Genomic DNA, 16,396 nt, shown 5'->3' with positions numbered 1-16,396 from the left:
GGGGGGGGGAGGCCAAGAACAGGAATTAATAAGTAGGGGGGATTTTGTGACGAGGATACCATACATTATTAAGCACTTCTCTCCAGACTTGATAACTTCACCAGCTTTCAAGATACTAATTAATAAGTAATTACACAAATTCAACCTGTAAGCTCTCAAGATGAAAGTAGGGGGGAGGGGGGGGGGGGCTTGGGCCAATAACAGGAAGAAAGATCCAATCTTTCCCACCAAAATCAACACGGGCAAGTGGGTTTTTGGCCCAGTAAAGATTTGAATGAAATTTGCGAGGTGGGTCGATTCAGAACTGGGCAAGCGGCTTTTCATGGGGGACGGCGATCTGGCAGCGCTGCTGCGGCGGTCATGGTGGAGGCTGCGGCTGTCGGAGCGCAACCCCGGCAGGGCTCCGCCGTGGGACGTGATCTTGCTGACCGCGGCCAGCCCGCGGCAAGCGGAGCTCTTCCAATGGCAGCTGCGCCGGGCCAAGCGAATGGGGAGAATCGCCGAATCGACGGTCACCCTCGCCGTCTCAGACCCTGACGGCGCTCGGATTGGCTCTGGGGCCGCCACGTGTCACGCTCTTGCCAAGCTCGCCGCTCATCTTGCCCGGCTCGGCCTTGTCCAGGAGGTGCGCTTCAAGGCTTTGAAAGAACATCACTCGTTTCTCGAGTTGAATTTTTTTTTTTTTGCTTTATTTTTCGTTTTAGAGTAGAAGTTCCTTCGTTTGTGCTCGTAATTCGTGTTGGGTTGATTTTAAAATTTTTGGGTGGAAATTCGTTGCCGCATTTTGGATGATGAGTGTTGTCAGAGACCTTTGAATCGCTTCAAGGCTTGGAACTTCATTCGTTTCTTGATTTGTATTTTTTGTTTTATTTTTCGTTTTAGAGCAGACATTCTTTCGTTTGTACTCGTAATTCGTGTTGCTTTGAAATTTTTGGGTAGAAATTCGTTGCCGCGTTTTTGGAAGTTTTTTGGATGATGAGTGTTGTGAGAGACCTTTCAATCGCTTCAAGGCTTAGAACTTCATTCGTTTCTTGATTTGAATTTTTTCTTTTCCTTGAAGAGCGGAAATTTTTGAAAGAAATTGAATAGAAATTTTTTGCCACGTTTTGGAAGTTCTTATGGATAATGAGTGTGTCAAAGACCTGTAAATCGATTGGTTAGATAGGCTCTCCCCAAAAAAAAAGTTTTTACTATATCTTGCGACCTGAAGAAATTCTTTAAAAAAGAAGCAATTTACAAAAGTTTTCTTTAAACTTGGTTGGAGAGTTTAAAAAAAAAGTTTCGTTAACCCAGTTTCTCTTCTCTCCATGCCTTCAAATCTGAAGAGATCCCCCGCCCCTTTCCAACTCATCAAACCTCTGAAAAGGGTGGTCATTTTCTCGTTTACTGAAAAGAAACACATTTTGAAGTTTTCTTTCTTTTAGATATGATTAGAAATTTAAAAGAAACATTTTTCCTTCAAAACCCAGTTTTTCTTCTGTCCAGTGCATTTCAAATCTGAACAAAATCCCGAGGCTGTTTTTGACTCATTAAACCTGAAAAAAGTTTGATGAAGTTGATAACCATGAGCGTTTTTTCTGGAATTTTCTTTTTCTTAGAGCTTGTTTGCAAACTGATTTTTTTTCCTTTTTCGAAAACCCTGTTTTATTCTAGTCCGTGCATTCAAATCTGAAGAAATCCTTCGTCCCCTTTGCGATTCATGAACCCTCAATAAAGGATACACGTTTTTTTTCTGAAATTTGATCTTTTAAACATAACTAGGAAGTAAAAAAACACTTTCTCTCGAAACCTTTCTATTTTGACCCATGCATTCAAAGATGGACAAATCTCCCATCCCCTTTGCAACTCATCAAACCTTTCCAAAGGATGCGCGTTGTCTCATTTAGATAAACATGAGTGAAATAAGTATCTGATAAGTTCTCTTTCTTTTTAATTGAGTTGGAACCTTATGAAAATTACATTTTTCTTCAAAGCCCAGTTCCTCTTCTGTGTCATGCATTTCATTCTTAAGAATTTCACGTCCCCTTTGCGACTCATCAAAGCTCTGAGAAAAATGCTCGGCTTCTTATTTGTGCTATCCTTGCCTGAAAATAAGCAATTTCTTAAGTTTTCTTTTTCAAAATTTGGTTGGGAAGTGTAAAAAAAAAATCTTCAAAACCCTTCTCCTTCTGTCCATTGTATACCAGTCTGAAGAAATACCTTGTTCCCTTAGCGACTCATCCAGCCTCTGAAAAAGATGTTCATTTTCTCATTTTGGCTTGCCATGAAAAAGCAAGTTTCTTTCATTATATTTGGTCAGAAAGTAAACAGCGTCATTTTTTTTCTAAAACCAGTTACTTCTTTGAAAAACAAATTCTAAACCCAGTTTCTCTTTTTCTTTTTTGGGGAATTTTTATTGTTCAATCGATCCACAGCAGGTGCTAGACGAGGAGAAGGAGCACTCTAATGACTTGAGCGAGGCTGAATCTGACCTCATGCCTATGTCAGCGATGAAGTTCTTGGCCAAGAGTCACATTCTTCTGCTACACGCTGGAGGAGACTCTAAAAGAGTTCCATGGGCAAATCCAATGGGCAAAGTCTTCCTCCCGCTTCCTTATCTGGCTGCTGATGATCCTGATGCACCCGTTCCTCTTCTCTTTGATCATATTCTCGCAATTTCCTCCTGTGCAAGGCAGGCTTTTAACAACGAAGGTTGAAAGATCTGATTGATGCCATTATTTTGAAATATTATCTTTTAACTTTTTCTTCAAAAAAATCATTTCTTTTAACTCTGAAATTTAGGGTTTTACTGGCAGGTGGGATCTTCATCATGACAGGAGATGTTCTTCCTTGTTTTGATGCATCCATGATGGTGATTCCAACTGATTCACCCTGCATTGTTACTGTTCCGATCACTTTAGACATTGCCTCACATCATGGGGTCATTGTAGCTTCTGAAACTGAACATGGAAATTCTTGTGGCAAGAGCTCAATTTCTTTGGTTGAGAATCTTCTTCAGAAGCCTAGTATTAAAGAGCTTATTGAATCGAATGCTGTCAGGAGCGACGGTAGAGCGCTGCTAGACACAGGAATAGTTGCTGTCAGGGGCAAGGCCTGGATGAAGCTTCTCTTATTAGCAAGATCCAGCCACACTATGACTCAAGAACTAGTAAGGATCAAGGATGAGGTAGGGTTATGGGATCTTTCTATTTCTCTTTCCCGGTAGAAAATTGATCCGATTATCCCCTTTGCAAAAAGTCAGCAGTACCTTTGTTGTAATGCAGGGATTTATCTGATTATGATTGAGCCAATCTGATCACAAGTAAGGCTGACTGATTGAAATTGTCGATCGATCCGATCCAATTGCAGTTGGTCTCTCCATCCTGATCCAATTGAAGGTCATGATGGACCTGATGGATTTTAGTCAGAGTTGTCAGTCACAGCCCAATTGTTCAATCCAGGCTCATTCTACTGGATCCGAAAATGATCAGAGCTGATAGACTGCTGGAATCTTTCAGTAAGATCCTATCAGATCCAATTGCCAACTCCTATTCAAATCTAAATTGAATCAGTGTTTTGAAACCAATATTGCCAGTTTTTAAGTTCTCTTGCATTATATCACATGCCCTTGCTGAGGCTACTTTCCCATCAAATTAATTATTATAGAAGGAATTGCTCCTTGAAAAGTTTCTTGTGCTTGGCGAATCAGATCCTTGCCAAGCCCAATGTGGGCCCCTATTTTAATGTTATGGAATCAATATTTTGTAATTTAATTTATGAGTTTTTAAAATTTAACTTGCATTAAATCTGATGTCCTTGTTGTGGCTTCTTTCCCATCACCAAGTTAAATTTCGTGCTCTTGGAGGGTCATTGTTGAAAGATCTGGTCCTTGAAATTTTATTGCGCTTGGCGTTTGGATTTCTAACCTCCTACTCCACTTTAATGGAATCAGTGTTTTGATACCTAGGCCGTCAGTTTTTTAATTTCACTGGCATTAAATCTGATGTCATCGTGGTCTACTTTCCCAATATTGCGCTGAATTTTCTATTTCGGAAGGTTTTTTGTTGAACTGCTACGTGTAATTAATTCTGTTTGCTGTTTTCCATTGATAGAAACTGCTTGAAAGGGTTTAGCTTGTCAAATGGGTGCTCTCCTCTGCGCAGGTAAGCTTGTACGAAGATCTGGTGGCAGCATGGGTGCCTGCAAGACATGAATGGTTGAAAACTCGTCCTCTGGGTAAGAAGTTACTCGAGGGCTTGGCTGGCCCAAGATTGTACAGTCTCTGTGCAAGTAAGCTTTCTCTCTCTCTCTCTCTCTCTCTCTATATAAATATACAGATATATATATATATATATATATATATATATATATATATATATATATATCTATCTCTATCTCTATCTCTATCTCTATCTCTATCTCTATATGTATCTCTATCTCTATCTCTATCTCTAAATATTCGCATGTGCTGGCACTGGTGTCATCGTCACTGACAACTCCCTTGGATTGGCTGCAGATGATCTCATATTCCTGCATTTTGGAACATCCAGCGAGGTTCTAGACCACTTAAATGGGCCCAACTCAAGCCTCGTGGGCCGGCGGCATCTGTCCTCCATGCCTGGGACCACAGCCTGCGACATCGCCCCTTCTGCCATCATCCTCTCCAGCAGAATCTCCACAGGTGTGGCCATCGGTGATGATTCCCTGGTCTATGACTCAGAGTTGATTGGAAACATTCATATCGGGCCACAGTCCATCGTAGTCGGGGTCAACGCTGAAGTTCACGTGGGACTCAGCTTCGTCTTGCCTGGCCGCCACTGTCTTTGGGAGGTCCCTCTGGTGGGGCACAGGGGGAGGGTCATCGTCTTCTGCGGCCTCCACGACAACCCGAAGGCCACTGTCAATGGCGGTGGCACCTTCTGTGGTAGGCCATGGAGGAGTGTCTTCTCTGTGCTGGGTTTCCAGGAAGATGAGCTCTGGGCATCACCCTCGAGTACAAAAATCCCATCTTTATGGAATGCAAGGGTCTTCCCCATAAGATCTTCCTACTCTGAGATGTTGAGCATGGCCATGTGGCTCATGGGTTCTTCAGCTAGCGTTGAACCAGATTATCTCACTATGTGGAGAGAATCGCCACGTATCAGCCTGGAGGAGCTGCACTGCTGCATTGACTTTGAGCTGCTGCTAATGGGCTCAACCAACCACCAGGCCGATATTGCGGCCGAGATTTACAGGACTTGCATCAGTTATGGGTTGATCAGCCACAATCTGGCTCAATTGTCGGCAGAGATTTTGCAGAATGAGATAGCCGGTGTGGGTATCTGCAGAGATTTTCTCTCTCTGGTTCCTTCTCTCTTTGCTCAAAGCCCCTGCATTCTGCCACGGAGCAGAGCATACCAGGTTCAGGCAGATATGCTCGCCACTGTAGGTGAAGATGCCACGGCAGCGGAGGAGGAGGCCTTGGCTGCCATTGTCAGTGAGACTGCGGCAGCCGTTAAGCACGATTTTGGAGGTGAGAAAAGGGAAATCAATAGACAATTTTTCATAGGTTTAGAAAGATTTTTCCTGATTTCTCACATTCAGCTTTGGTTCTGCGTCAGATTTATCGACCGCTGCAGTATCTGCTCTACGAGGGAAGAAGGCGAGGGTCGAGTTGCCTGTGAGGATAGACTTTGTAGGAGGATGGAGTGATACACCGCCATGGAGTTTGGAGCGTCCAGGCTGTGTCTTGAACATGGCTGTGAGCCTTGGGGGCAGCTTACCTGTTGGTGCCGACATGGAAATCACAGAAGAATTTCGAGGAATTCACATCTGTGATGATCTGCAGAACAATCTCCTGATCAAAGATCCCTCTGCCATTACAGCACCTTTTGGTGAGGATGATCCCTTCAGGCTGGTCAAGTCTGCTCTTATTGTCACTGGCATGGTCAAGAATAAGAGGGTATGGGGGCAATGTGGGATGAAGATCATGACCTGGGCAAAGGTTCCACGAGGCAGTGGGCTGGGAACATCAAGCATACTGGCAGCAGCGGTGGCGAAAGGCCTGCTCCAGCTGATGGAAGAAGACAACAGCAATGATAATGTGGCCAGGATCGTCCTCGTCATAGAACAGGTGATGGGCACTGGCGGAGGTTGGCAGGATCAGATTGGAGGCCTGTACCCAGGAATCAAGTGCACCACCAGCTTACCGGAGCAGCCACTACGACTGCAGATCTCCCCTCTCGTGGCATCCTCGAAGCTTGTTTCAGAGCTTCAACATCGCCTTCTTCTGGTTTTCACTGGCCAGGTCAGTCTTCTGTCACTCTAGAACCACCATTGTGGTGTTGCTATCATCATCATCATCATCATCATTGGAATTTGGGTTCTGGTGAAGGTACGGCTTGCTCACCAGGTGCTGCAGAAGGTGGTCATCCGGTACCTCCGGCGAGACAGCATGCTTATTTCGACCATCAGAAGGCTTGCAGCAATGGCGAAGGCAGGGAGGGAGGCGCTAATGAGCTGTGACCTGGACGAGCTAGGGAAGATCATGTCAGAGGCATGGAGGCTGCACCAGGAGCTAGATCCTCACTGCAGCAACGATCTCGTCGACAGGCTCTTCTGTTTTGCAGACGAGTATTGCTCTGGATACAAACTTGTCGGTGCTGGCGGCGGTGGCTTTGCTCTGCTCCTCGCCAAAGACTGCTTCCGTGCTGCCGAACTAAGGCGCCTGCTTCAAGAGTCTACAGATCTTGGAGTTAGAGTTTACGATTGGAGTATATTTCTTGATCAACACATCATTGTTTCTCCATCCTAACTTCTTTCACTTGAAATCTAAAGAATTATTTAAGAGAAGCTTACTCTGGAGTCAGACTTCCTCAATCAAAGCGCCCCTTCTAAACTCCTTTGGGTTCGGGATGTCCGCTGCCACTGACACTGCTGTCAAGGAAGCCATCTCTATCTGAACCTGTCCAGCCAAGGCAGAATAGGTTTCCCCAAATTGCTGCTCGTTGATCCAGCACATGAGAAAATAAACCTTCTTATCTGCACGCTTCAGCCTCCTCCTTGTCTCACCCTTCTTCAGCACCTTCACTTTCTCCGATTTGAGATAAGTCTCTGCCGCGTCGACCAGCCTTCGGAGATCACAAAGAAGGCAAATCAGCGCAGCTCTTCCGAGGCGCAGCAAGCATATGATATCATTGAGGATGATCTGGCCAAGATGAACACCCCCAGCATGCTTGAACTCTGATGAACAGGTCCTCTCCAGGCACAGGCTGAGAACCTCTGCCACAGTCGAGAGGTCTCTCTCTTCTGCCAACACTGGGGACATGGTCACTGCCACCAAAGCCGCGCCGAGATAGTCATCGCCCCAATCGCCATTGTAAAGGCGGAGAGTGAAGCAGTAGCTGTAGAGAATCTCCAGGAAATGAACTGGCAGGAGAGGAGATGGAGCTCTGCTGGTCAACTCAGAGAGAGGTGGAAGTGGCGTCTCCGGTCCGAGCGGTATCCCACTAAAGCTGGCCACTGGGTCGGGGCCGGAGACTGGTCTCACCCTCTGAGACCCATCTTCTCTGAGAGTAATTGCTCCTGCAGATGGCTTCAGCCACCACGGCTCCCACGGCTCGATCATCTTGCTCAGAGCGCCAGACGCAATTGCCCGCTGAAACAGCTTTCTCTCCTCAACAGAAAGATCTTCCAGCTTCAGATCACTCCCTATTAAACCAAGTCAAAGTTTTTAGAGAGATGGAGATAGAAATATAGAGAGAGTTTTAATCAGACAATACCAGCTAAAACTTTGTCGATTGTCTCCTGAGATAAAACAGTTTCTGGAAGAAAAAATAATGAAAAATGATTCAGTCAATGAAAAGATTAGCTCTTTCACAAAAGGAAATAATATAAATCCAACCTAGAAAATAACTGAAAATCTAATAAATTCTTTAGAAATATCTTCTTGATAGGTCAGTTCAGTATTTCATGAGATCTCAATGGTTCACCTTCAGCTTCATCACTAATTAGTTCCTCCTCAGCCTCCTGCAGATGCACCCGCTTGAGCATTTCTAGGGTTTTGCGTTTTGTCTCGCTATCTTGCATCATCTGCCTCATCTCCCCCATCACATTCTCTTTCATGAACGATTCAGTACAGCGGATGCTGTGCTTCTGAGATCATCAACCAAAGGAACACCAATAATTTTGTAATTTAGCAGACGAAATTAATCAATAAGGTACATCTTTATCTGGAGACATGAAGACCAGGGCTGGAAATCTTATACACTTACCTGGTAGCAATTTAGGGAACAATATCGAGTATTGCACCTAGGGCAAGTGTATTGGGAGAATTGCTTCTGGCACCTGAAACGTAACCATAAACGATTACAGATGATTCAATGGGAGAAAAAAGATGAAAGAGAGGAAGCCGTAAGATAGGCGCAAATACACAAGGCAGATTGTCCTCGTCGCAGATGAGGATGAAGGGTTTGCAGAACCCGGGACAAGAATTGTGTCTGATTTCGATCCCATCGTTCTAAAATTGTTTGTCTAAATCACAAGACTCGATCTTTCTGATCAAAACACCAGTGGAGCTGACCTGTTTTGAACGAAAAAAAGGAAATTAAATTCGGCTCATGCAAATGAATTGAACAATAACTTTCCTCGATTTTCAAACATATAAATATGCAATATATACATACCCAGAAATGAACAATATCCTGACACAGACGAAGCGCGAGAATTTGTCAGTCTCCAATCGTTTGAGCAAATAAACACGCCAGCGAACAAGAGTATGAATTGAAATCACGGTAGAGGGTGAAGCCGGATGCAGGCGATCAATCGAGACGAAGGGTAGAAGCAGAGAGATCGAAGAGGAGATGATTGCCCTAGGAAGGGTACTCTGTCGTTACGCCACAGAGGGTTTAAGGGGCTTACAGTGTTATAAGAGGATGTATGACCCAGTGTCTCTCTCTCTCCCTCTCTTCTCTCTCTCCACTCTCTCTAATCTCTCTCTTCTCTCTCTCCTCTCTGTCTCCTCTATCTCTCTCTCTCTCTCTCTTATCTCTCTCTCATCTCTGCCTCTTCTCTCTGCCTGCTCTTTGTCTCTTCTCTCTCTCTCTTATCTCTCTCTCTCCTCTCTGTCTCTTCTCTCTGTCTGCTCTATGTCTCTTCTCTCTCTTATCTCTCTCTTCTCTCTGTCTCTTCTCTCTGTCTGCTCTATGTCTTTTCTCTCTCTCTCTCTTATCTCTCTCTCCTCTCTGTCTCTTCTCTCTGTCTGCTGTATGTCTCTTATCTCTCTCTCTCTTATCTCTCTCTCTCTCTCTTATCTCTGTCTCCTCTATATCTCTTCTCTCTCTCTCTCTCTCTTCTCTCTCTCTCCTCTATGTCTCTTCTCTCTCTCTCTTCTCTCTGTCTCCTCTATATCTCTTCTCTCTCTCTCTTATCTCTGTCTCCTCTATGTCTCTTCTCTCTGTCTCCTCTATGTCTCTTTTCTCTCTCTCTCTCTTATCTCTGTCTCCTCTATGTCTCTTCTCTCTGTCTCCTCTATGTCTCTTTTCTCTCTCTCTCTCTTATCTCTGTCTCCTCTATGTCTCTTCTCTCTCTCTCTCTCTCTTATCTCTGTCTCCATGTCTCTTCTCTCTCTCTCTTTACTCTCTCTCCTCTCTGTCTCTTCTCTCTGTCTGCTCTATGTCTCTTCTCTCTCTCTCTTATCTCTCTCTCCTCTCTGTCTCTTCTCTCTGTCTGCTCTATGTCTCTTCTCTCTGTCTGCTCTATGTCTCTTCTCTCTCTTATCTCTCTCTCCTCTCTGTCTCTTCTCTCTGTCTGCTCTATGTCTTTTCTCTCTCTCTCTCCTCTCTGTCTCTTCTCTCTGTCTGCTGTATGTCTCTTCTCTCTCTCTTATCTCTCTCTCTCTCTCTCTCTCTCTCTCTTATCTCTGTCTCCTCTATATCTCTTCTCTCTCTCTCTTATCTCTGTCTCCTCTATGTCTCTTCTTTCTCTGTCTCCTCTATATCTCTTCTCTCTCTCTTATCTCTGTCTCCTCTATGTCTCTTTTCTCTCTCTCTCTCTTATCTCTGTCTCCTCTATGTCTCTTCTCTCTGTCTCCTCTATGTCTCTTTTCTCTCTCTCTCTTATCACTGTCTCCTCTATGTCTCTTCTCTCTGTCTCCTCTATGTCTCTTTTCTCTCTCTCTCTTATCTCTGTCTCCTCTATGTCTCTTCTCTCTCTCTCTCTCTCTCTTATCTCTGTCTCTATGTCTCTTCTCTCTCTCTCTTTACTCTCTCTCCTCTCTGTCTCTTCTCTCTGTCTGCTCTATGTCTCTTCTCTCTCTCTCTTATCTCTCTCTCCTCTCTGTCTCTTCTCTCTGTCTGCTGTATGTCTCTTCTCTCTCTCTCTTCTCTATCTCTTCTCTCTCTCCTCCTCTCTTCTGTCTCTTTATTCTCTCTCTCCACTCTCTTTTCTCTTTCTCTCTCTCCAGTCTCTTTCCTCTCTTTCTCTCCACTCTCTTTCCTTTCTCTCTCTCCACTCTCTTCTCTCTCTATTTTCTCTTTGCTATCTCTTCCCTCTCTCTTCTTTCTTTACAATATCTTCTCTCTCTACTCTCTTCACTATTTCTTCTTCCTCTCTCTCCTCTGTAATCTCTCTCTCCTCTCTTCACTATCTCTTCTATCCCTACTTTCTCTTTACTATATATTCTTTCTCTACTCCCTCTTCACTATATATTTTATTTCTTCTCTTTTCACTATATCTTCTCCCTCTCTACTCTATGTACTCTCTCTCCTTTCTCTCCACTCTTCGTTTCTTCTCTCTCTTTGCACTCTCTTTCTCTTTGTTTCTCAGCTCTCTTTTTCTCTTCTTCCTCTTTTTTCTCTCTTTCTCTCTCTGTGTCTCCCTTCCTCCCTCCACTCTCTGTCTTTCTCTTCTCTCTTTTTCTCTTCCCTCTCTCTCTCCACTCTCTCCCTTTATCTCCTCTCTCTCTTTTTCTCTTCCCTCTCTCCCTCCACTCTCTCTTTCTCTTCTATTTTTTACTCTCTTTTCCCTCCACTCTCCTTACCCTCTCTTCCTCTTTCTCTCTTTCTTCTCCCTTTGTCTCTTCTCTCTCACACAGGCTCTCTCTTTTTCTCTCCAATCTCTCTCCTCTATCTCTTTTCACTCCACTCTCTCATTTTTTCTCTTATCTCTCTCCTCTCTCTTTGCACTCCACTCTCCCTCTTTCTCTCCTCTCTCTTTACGCTCTCTCACCGCTTTCTCTCTTTTGATAGATCAATAACTTAAAACATACCTTCCATTGATGAATCTCCTTCTTCTTTTCTTCTTGAGGGTGGAGGGTCCTTCTTGATCCTTCACCGAAGAGTTTCTTCCTTAGGACGATGGCACCTCGAGGACTCTCTCGATGGGGGATCAAGGGGACCCGAAACCCCTTAAATAGGATCCCAAGGGATTCCAAAGGGTGGCAGTTGCAAGCCCCTCCATCAAGAGCTTGCAACTGCTGAATGCCAAAGGTTGCAACTGTTAAGAAAACCAACGGTTGTAGCCCACATCAAAAATTGAATTTCAACAATCTCCCACTTGGGCTACACACCATGACTTTCCACCTTTAATGAGCTCAAACGGTTACTACTTGTCAAAGTACAAATGTTCATCTCGTCCATCAACATATTTAGCATAGGACTGAACAGCTTTCATCACATTATCGCGCAATTCAGCCATCACAATCACTAATGCTATAATGTAGAATGACATAGTTTAAATTTTATACGAGTCCCACTTTATGGAGATCTTATAAACAAAATGGACAATAAAAAAAACTTTAATTCTGCAGAAAATGTATACATGTCCACATTAAGAACCCTTCATACAAACTCCCACTTAAACTCACTATTCTTCCCAATGAAGAATGCCCATGTGAGTAGTATGCTCCATAAATACTTTAGGCAATACACCTTTCGTAAGCAGATCCGCAATCATTGAGTTTGTTCCAATATGCTGTGTAGACAATTCTCCATTTTGTATCCTTTCCTTGACAATTAAGTACTTGATGTCTATATGCTTAGACTTTGTCAAGATCCTATTGTTGTTGGAGAACAGAACGGCTGACTTATTGTCACAATATATCTTCAACGGTCTTTCGACACGATCTAGAATTCGAAGCCCCGTGACAAAATTCCTCAACCATACTCCATGATTAGATGCCTCATACATAGCAATATATTCCGCGGCCATAGTGGATGAAGCTACAAGTGGTTGCTTTGCACTCCTCCATGAAATGGCTCCTCCAGCCAACAGAAATATATAACCTGACGTGGATCTTCTTGAATCTTGGCATCCAGCAAAGTCAGAATCAGAATATCCAATGATCTCCAATTGATCTGACCTTTTATATGTGAGCATGAAATCCTTAGTTCTCTGTAAATAGCGCATGACTCTCTTGGCCGCTATCCAGTGATCCATTCCTGGATTGCTCAAATATCTTCCAAGCACTCCAAGTACATATGCAATATCCGGACGCGTACAAACTTGGGCATACATCATACTTCCAATAGCTGATGCATAAGGAATAGTATGCATTGCTTTTGCCTCCTGATTATTTTTAGGGCATTGACTAAGACAAAATTTGTCTCCTCTTGATACAGGGGTATTTCCTGGTTTGCAATTTTGCATGTTAAACCTCTTAAGGATTTTATTGATATAGGTCTTTTGTGATAACCCCATAAAATTTTGAGTCCGATCTCGGTATATCTCTATGCCTAAGAGAAATGAGGCTTCACCGAGATCTTTCATCTCAAAATTCCTTGACAGGAATGATTTGGTTTCACTCAATAATCCCATATCGTTACATGCAAGCAAAATATCATCCACATACAAAACTAAAAATATGTACCTACTCCCACTGAACTTATGATATACACAATTATCAACTTTATTCATCTCAAAACCATATGAAATGATAACCTTATGGAATTTGTGATACCATTGACGAGAAGCTTGCTTGAGTCCATAAATGGATTTCCTTAATTTGCAAACCAAATTATTTGAATCTTTGGACTCAAAATACTCTGGTTGCTTCATGTATATCGTCTCCTCAATGTCTCCATTGAGAAAGGCGGTCTTTACATCCATTTGATGAAGCTCAAGATTGTAATGTGCAACTAGTGCCATTATTATTCTAAAAGAGTCTTTTAAAGAAACTGGAGCAAAAGTCTCTTTGTAATCAATACCTTCCCTTTGAGTAAATCCTTTGGCTACGAGACGTGCTTTATGTCTCTCCTTGTTACCTCTTGAATCCCTCTTGGTCTTGAATATCCATTTACAATCTATGGATTTTGCACCATCAGGTAGTGGAACAAGTTCCCAAACGCCATTATCATGCATGGATTTGATCTCTTCCTTCATGGCATCAATCCACTTTTGAGAATCTGAGCTTTCCATGGCTTGACGGAAGTTGATTGGGTCATCTTCCTCGATGCTCATGTCTACTTCATGCTCTTGAAGATACACAAAGTAGTCATCCGGAATAGCTCTCTTTTTCTCTCTAGTGGATCTCCTTAATGGTATTGATTCTTGAGGTTGTTGAGTTTGAATTTCAGGGTTGGAGGATTCTTGATTATCATCTTGTAGTTGAATTATTGTTTCACCAATGTCAAGTGATTTTTCTTTATCTTGAGCATTGTTGTGAACAATAGGAGGCATTGTTAAACAATCCTCTTCAAAGACGATAGTTCTAACCTTATCTCCCCCCACAAACTCATCATCCTCAAAGAATATAGCATTCCCCATCTCATAAATAGTTCGAGTTGTAGGATCATAAAATTTGTATCCCTGGATCGTTCGGAGTATCCAACAAAATGGCAGCTTAATGTCCTAGAATCAAGTTTCCTTTCATTAGGCTTATAAGGTCTTGCCTCAGCAGGACAACCCCAAACACGTAAATGTCTTAGACTAGGTCTTTTGCCCGTCCAAAGCTCATAAGGGGTTTTTTCTGTTGCCTTTGTTGGTACTCTATTCGTCAAATAAACTGCTGACTTTAGCGCTTCACCCCATAATGGTTCAGGTAAAGAAGTCTGGCTCATCATGCTTCTTACCATATCCTTGAGTGTACGATTTCGTCTCTCGACAACACCATTCATGCTAGGAGATCCTGGCATCGTGTATTGAGGGACTATCCCACACTCTTCCAAATATTTAGAGAAAGGTCCTAGACGTTGTTCTCCCGATCCATTATTTCTGCCGTAATATTCTCCACCACGGTCAGATCTAATGGCCTTAATCCTTTTGTTGAGTTGATTTTCAACTTCAACCTTAAAGTTTTTGAACACGTCAATGGCTTGAGATTTCTCATGAATGAGATACAAGTAACCATATCGAGAATAATCATCAATGAAAGTGATAAAATACTGTTGGCCATTCCAAGAGGGTATAGGAAATGGACCACAAATATCAGTATGAATCAATTCCAAGATGTCTGAAGCTCGATATGAACCATATTTTCTAATATTTGTCCGTTTTCCCTTAATGCATTTGACACAGGTGCCAAAATTCTTAAAATCTATGTAATTAAGAATTCCATCTGACACAAGCCTTTCAATTCTCTTTTGAGAAATGTGGCCTAACCTTTTGTGCCACAAAAATGATGAAATCTCATCACCCAACTTTTGCTTTGTACCAACCGTACTTAATTGAAAGGAATATTCCGAAGAGACTTTAGTGTCAACCAAATACAAATTATCATAAGCTCCTAAATTTCCTGTACCTAGAAGTACAAAATCCTTATAAAGACCAAATTTTCCATCCCCAAATGAACAATTGTAACCAGATTTGTCCAATACTGAAACGGATATTAAGTTACGTCCAAAAGATGGCACAACAAAGGTCTGATTTAAAAGCAAATGATAACCAGTTTTAAAAACGACTTTAAAGACTCCAACGGCTTCAACCTCCTTCGCTTTCCCGTCACCTTGATAGATGAACTTTTCACCGTTATTCGGTTTGCGATGGCTGAGGCAGCCCTGCAAGGATACACTCACATGAGTAGTGGCTCCAGAATCTACCCACCAAGTGTACCTTGGTACAGAAGCTAAGTTAACTTCCGAACAAACATAAGAAAATAAAATACCTTTCTTCTTGAACCATTCTATGCGCTTGGCACAGTCTTTCTTCATGTGTCCACCTTTCTTGCAGAAGAAGCAACGCATCTCCTTATGCAGCTTCTTTTTAGGTGGAACGCCAGCAATTTGTTTGCCCTTCCTTTTTCCCTTATCCTTAGATTTGTCAGAAGAAGCAACTATAAGATGAGCACTTTCACATTGTTCTGACTTCAGTCTCTCTTCCTCTTGCACACAATGCGAGATGAGCTCATTCAAGGACCATGGATCCTTTTGACAATTATAGCTCACCTTGAATTGACTGAATTGATGTGGGAGAGAGTTTAAAGCCATGTAAACAATGGATTCCTCCGGAAGTTCCAAGTTTAATCCCTTTAATTTGGAACGTATGTGAGACATTTCCATAATGTACTCTCGTATATTGCCTTTTCCTGTATACTTCATATTCGTAAGGCGATTCATGAGAGTACTAATCTCAGCTCTATCTTCTTTATGATACTGTTTCTCAATTTCTTGAATGAGAATTTTGGCATCTGTTGCCTCTTCCGCTAAGGTGTCCCTTAGGGATTCAGGAATGGTGCACTTGATTACCATTAAGCACATCCTATTGGACCTTTCCCATGTTTCATGGGCCTTCTTTTCTTCAGGAGAAGAAGATTCCTTTATGGCCGGTGGTTGTGCGTTCCGGAGGGCATAATCAAGATCCAAGCACCAAGTACAATGATAAGAATTCCTTCCATTTCTTAAAGTTTGCACCACTTAACATAGGAATGGAATTCAAATTCGTGCAAATATCAGAAAATTTTGAGCCTAAATAAAAAGAATAAATAAACTCACATAAGAACGTAATCAAAATTTACGTCAACACCAAATAGTGAAATTTGGCACAAGCGATCAAATGCAACATCAATTTCATCTTTGGATGATAATCAACTTCGGCGATCCACTTCGTAAGATAGTTAAATTCAAACAATCATAAATAATCATTGGTAAGATCTCCTTTGGGATGACTTATCCTGATCATTTACACATAATGATCGTTAAATTTTCTATCATGAACATGGCTTATATTCGGCCAAGCACTCATTTTCCTTTGGGCCAATAAGTGCTTGCATGAACAAAATCATTTCTTTATCTTAGTATTTTAAGAAATAACTAAGGTTGATATAGCCATCACATTGCATGCGAAAATACTAGATCCATTTCAAATTTTAGTGACCTAGTGTGCAATAAATTCTGCCAAATATTTCCTCTCCTTTGGGTTAGGATATATTTGCATGAATTAAAAAAAAGAAAAGACTTTAAAAAATAACAAGGATGTCATTTTAACATAAAAGAATTTAAACAAAATA

The 16,396-nt window shown here is 42.3% G+C and overlaps 2 protein-coding genes across 4 annotated transcripts; one reads left to right on the top strand and one right to left on the bottom strand.

Moving 5' to 3' along the window:
• The first annotated feature begins 283 nt into the window (after positions 1 to 283).
• Positions 284 to 6,815, top strand: FKGP (L-fucokinase/GDP-L-fucose pyrophosphorylase). Of its 3 annotated transcripts, none has more exons than XM_078591732.1 (7): positions 284 to 625; positions 2,418 to 2,691; positions 2,796 to 3,166; positions 4,143 to 4,269; positions 4,496 to 5,491; positions 5,580 to 6,265; positions 6,353 to 6,815. In XM_078591732.1, the coding sequence occupies exons 1-7, from the start codon at positions 323 to 325 to the stop codon at positions 6,770 to 6,772; spliced, it is 3,177 nt and encodes a 1,058-aa protein (XP_078447858.1). In that variant the 5' UTR covers positions 284 to 322; the 3' UTR covers positions 6,773 to 6,815. The 3 variants fall into 3 exon arrangements, with proteins under 3 accessions (XP_078447858.1, XP_078447857.1, XP_078447859.1); XM_078591731.1 differs by having other exon boundaries at positions 2,415 to 2,691; XM_078591733.1 differs by lacking the exon at positions 284 to 625 and having other exon boundaries at positions 2,554 to 2,691; positions 2,782 to 3,166.
• On the bottom strand, positions 5,493 to 9,034 carry LOC144716575 (HIT-type Zinc finger family protein). The gene is made up of 7 exons (XM_078591734.1): positions 8,643 to 9,034; positions 8,390 to 8,539; positions 8,232 to 8,304; positions 7,950 to 8,112; positions 7,740 to 7,781; positions 6,817 to 7,668; positions 5,493 to 6,698 (listed from the first exon to the last, which is right to left on the bottom strand). Exons 2-6 carry the CDS (start codon positions 8,470 to 8,472, stop codon positions 6,824 to 6,826), a joined length of 1,206 nt encoding a protein of 401 aa, XP_078447860.1. The 5' UTR covers positions 8,473 to 8,539; positions 8,643 to 9,034; the 3' UTR covers positions 5,493 to 6,698; positions 6,817 to 6,823.
• Between the last annotated feature and the right edge of the window lie 7,362 nt (positions 9,035 to 16,396).

The sequence above is a fragment of the Wolffia australiana genome, chromosome 2 (genome assembly GCF_029677425.1).
Source record: "Wolffia australiana isolate 7733 chromosome 2, ASM2967742v1".
Taxonomy (NCBI): Eukaryota; Viridiplantae; Streptophyta; class Magnoliopsida; order Alismatales; family Araceae; genus Wolffia; species Wolffia australiana.
This window is presented reverse-complemented; position numbering and strand designations above follow the sequence as displayed.

Coding starts and splice junctions, on each gene's coding strand:
- LOC144716575 (XM_078591734.1), bottom strand. CDS start 8,472: ATGGGATCGAAATCAGACACAATTCTTGTCCCGGGTTCTGCAAACCCT. Junction 8,305..8,389: donor ACGAGGACAATCTGCCTTGT/GTATTTGCGCCT, acceptor GTTACGTTTCAG/GTGCCAGAAGCAATTCTCCC. Junction 7,669..7,739: donor AATCGACAAAGTTTTAGCTG/GTATTGTCTGAT, acceptor TTGGTTTAATAG/GGAGTGATCTGAAGCTGGAA.
- FKGP (XM_078591731.1), top strand. CDS start 323: ATGGGGGACGGCGATCTGGCAGCGCTGCTGCGGCGGTCATGGTGGAGG. Junction 4,270..4,495: donor ATTGTACAGTCTCTGTGCAA/GTAAGCTTTCTC, acceptor GATTGGCTGCAG/ATGATCTCATATTCCTGCAT. Junction 6,266..6,352: donor TTCTGGTTTTCACTGGCCAG/GTCAGTCTTCTG, acceptor GTTCTGGTGAAG/GTACGGCTTGCTCACCAGGT.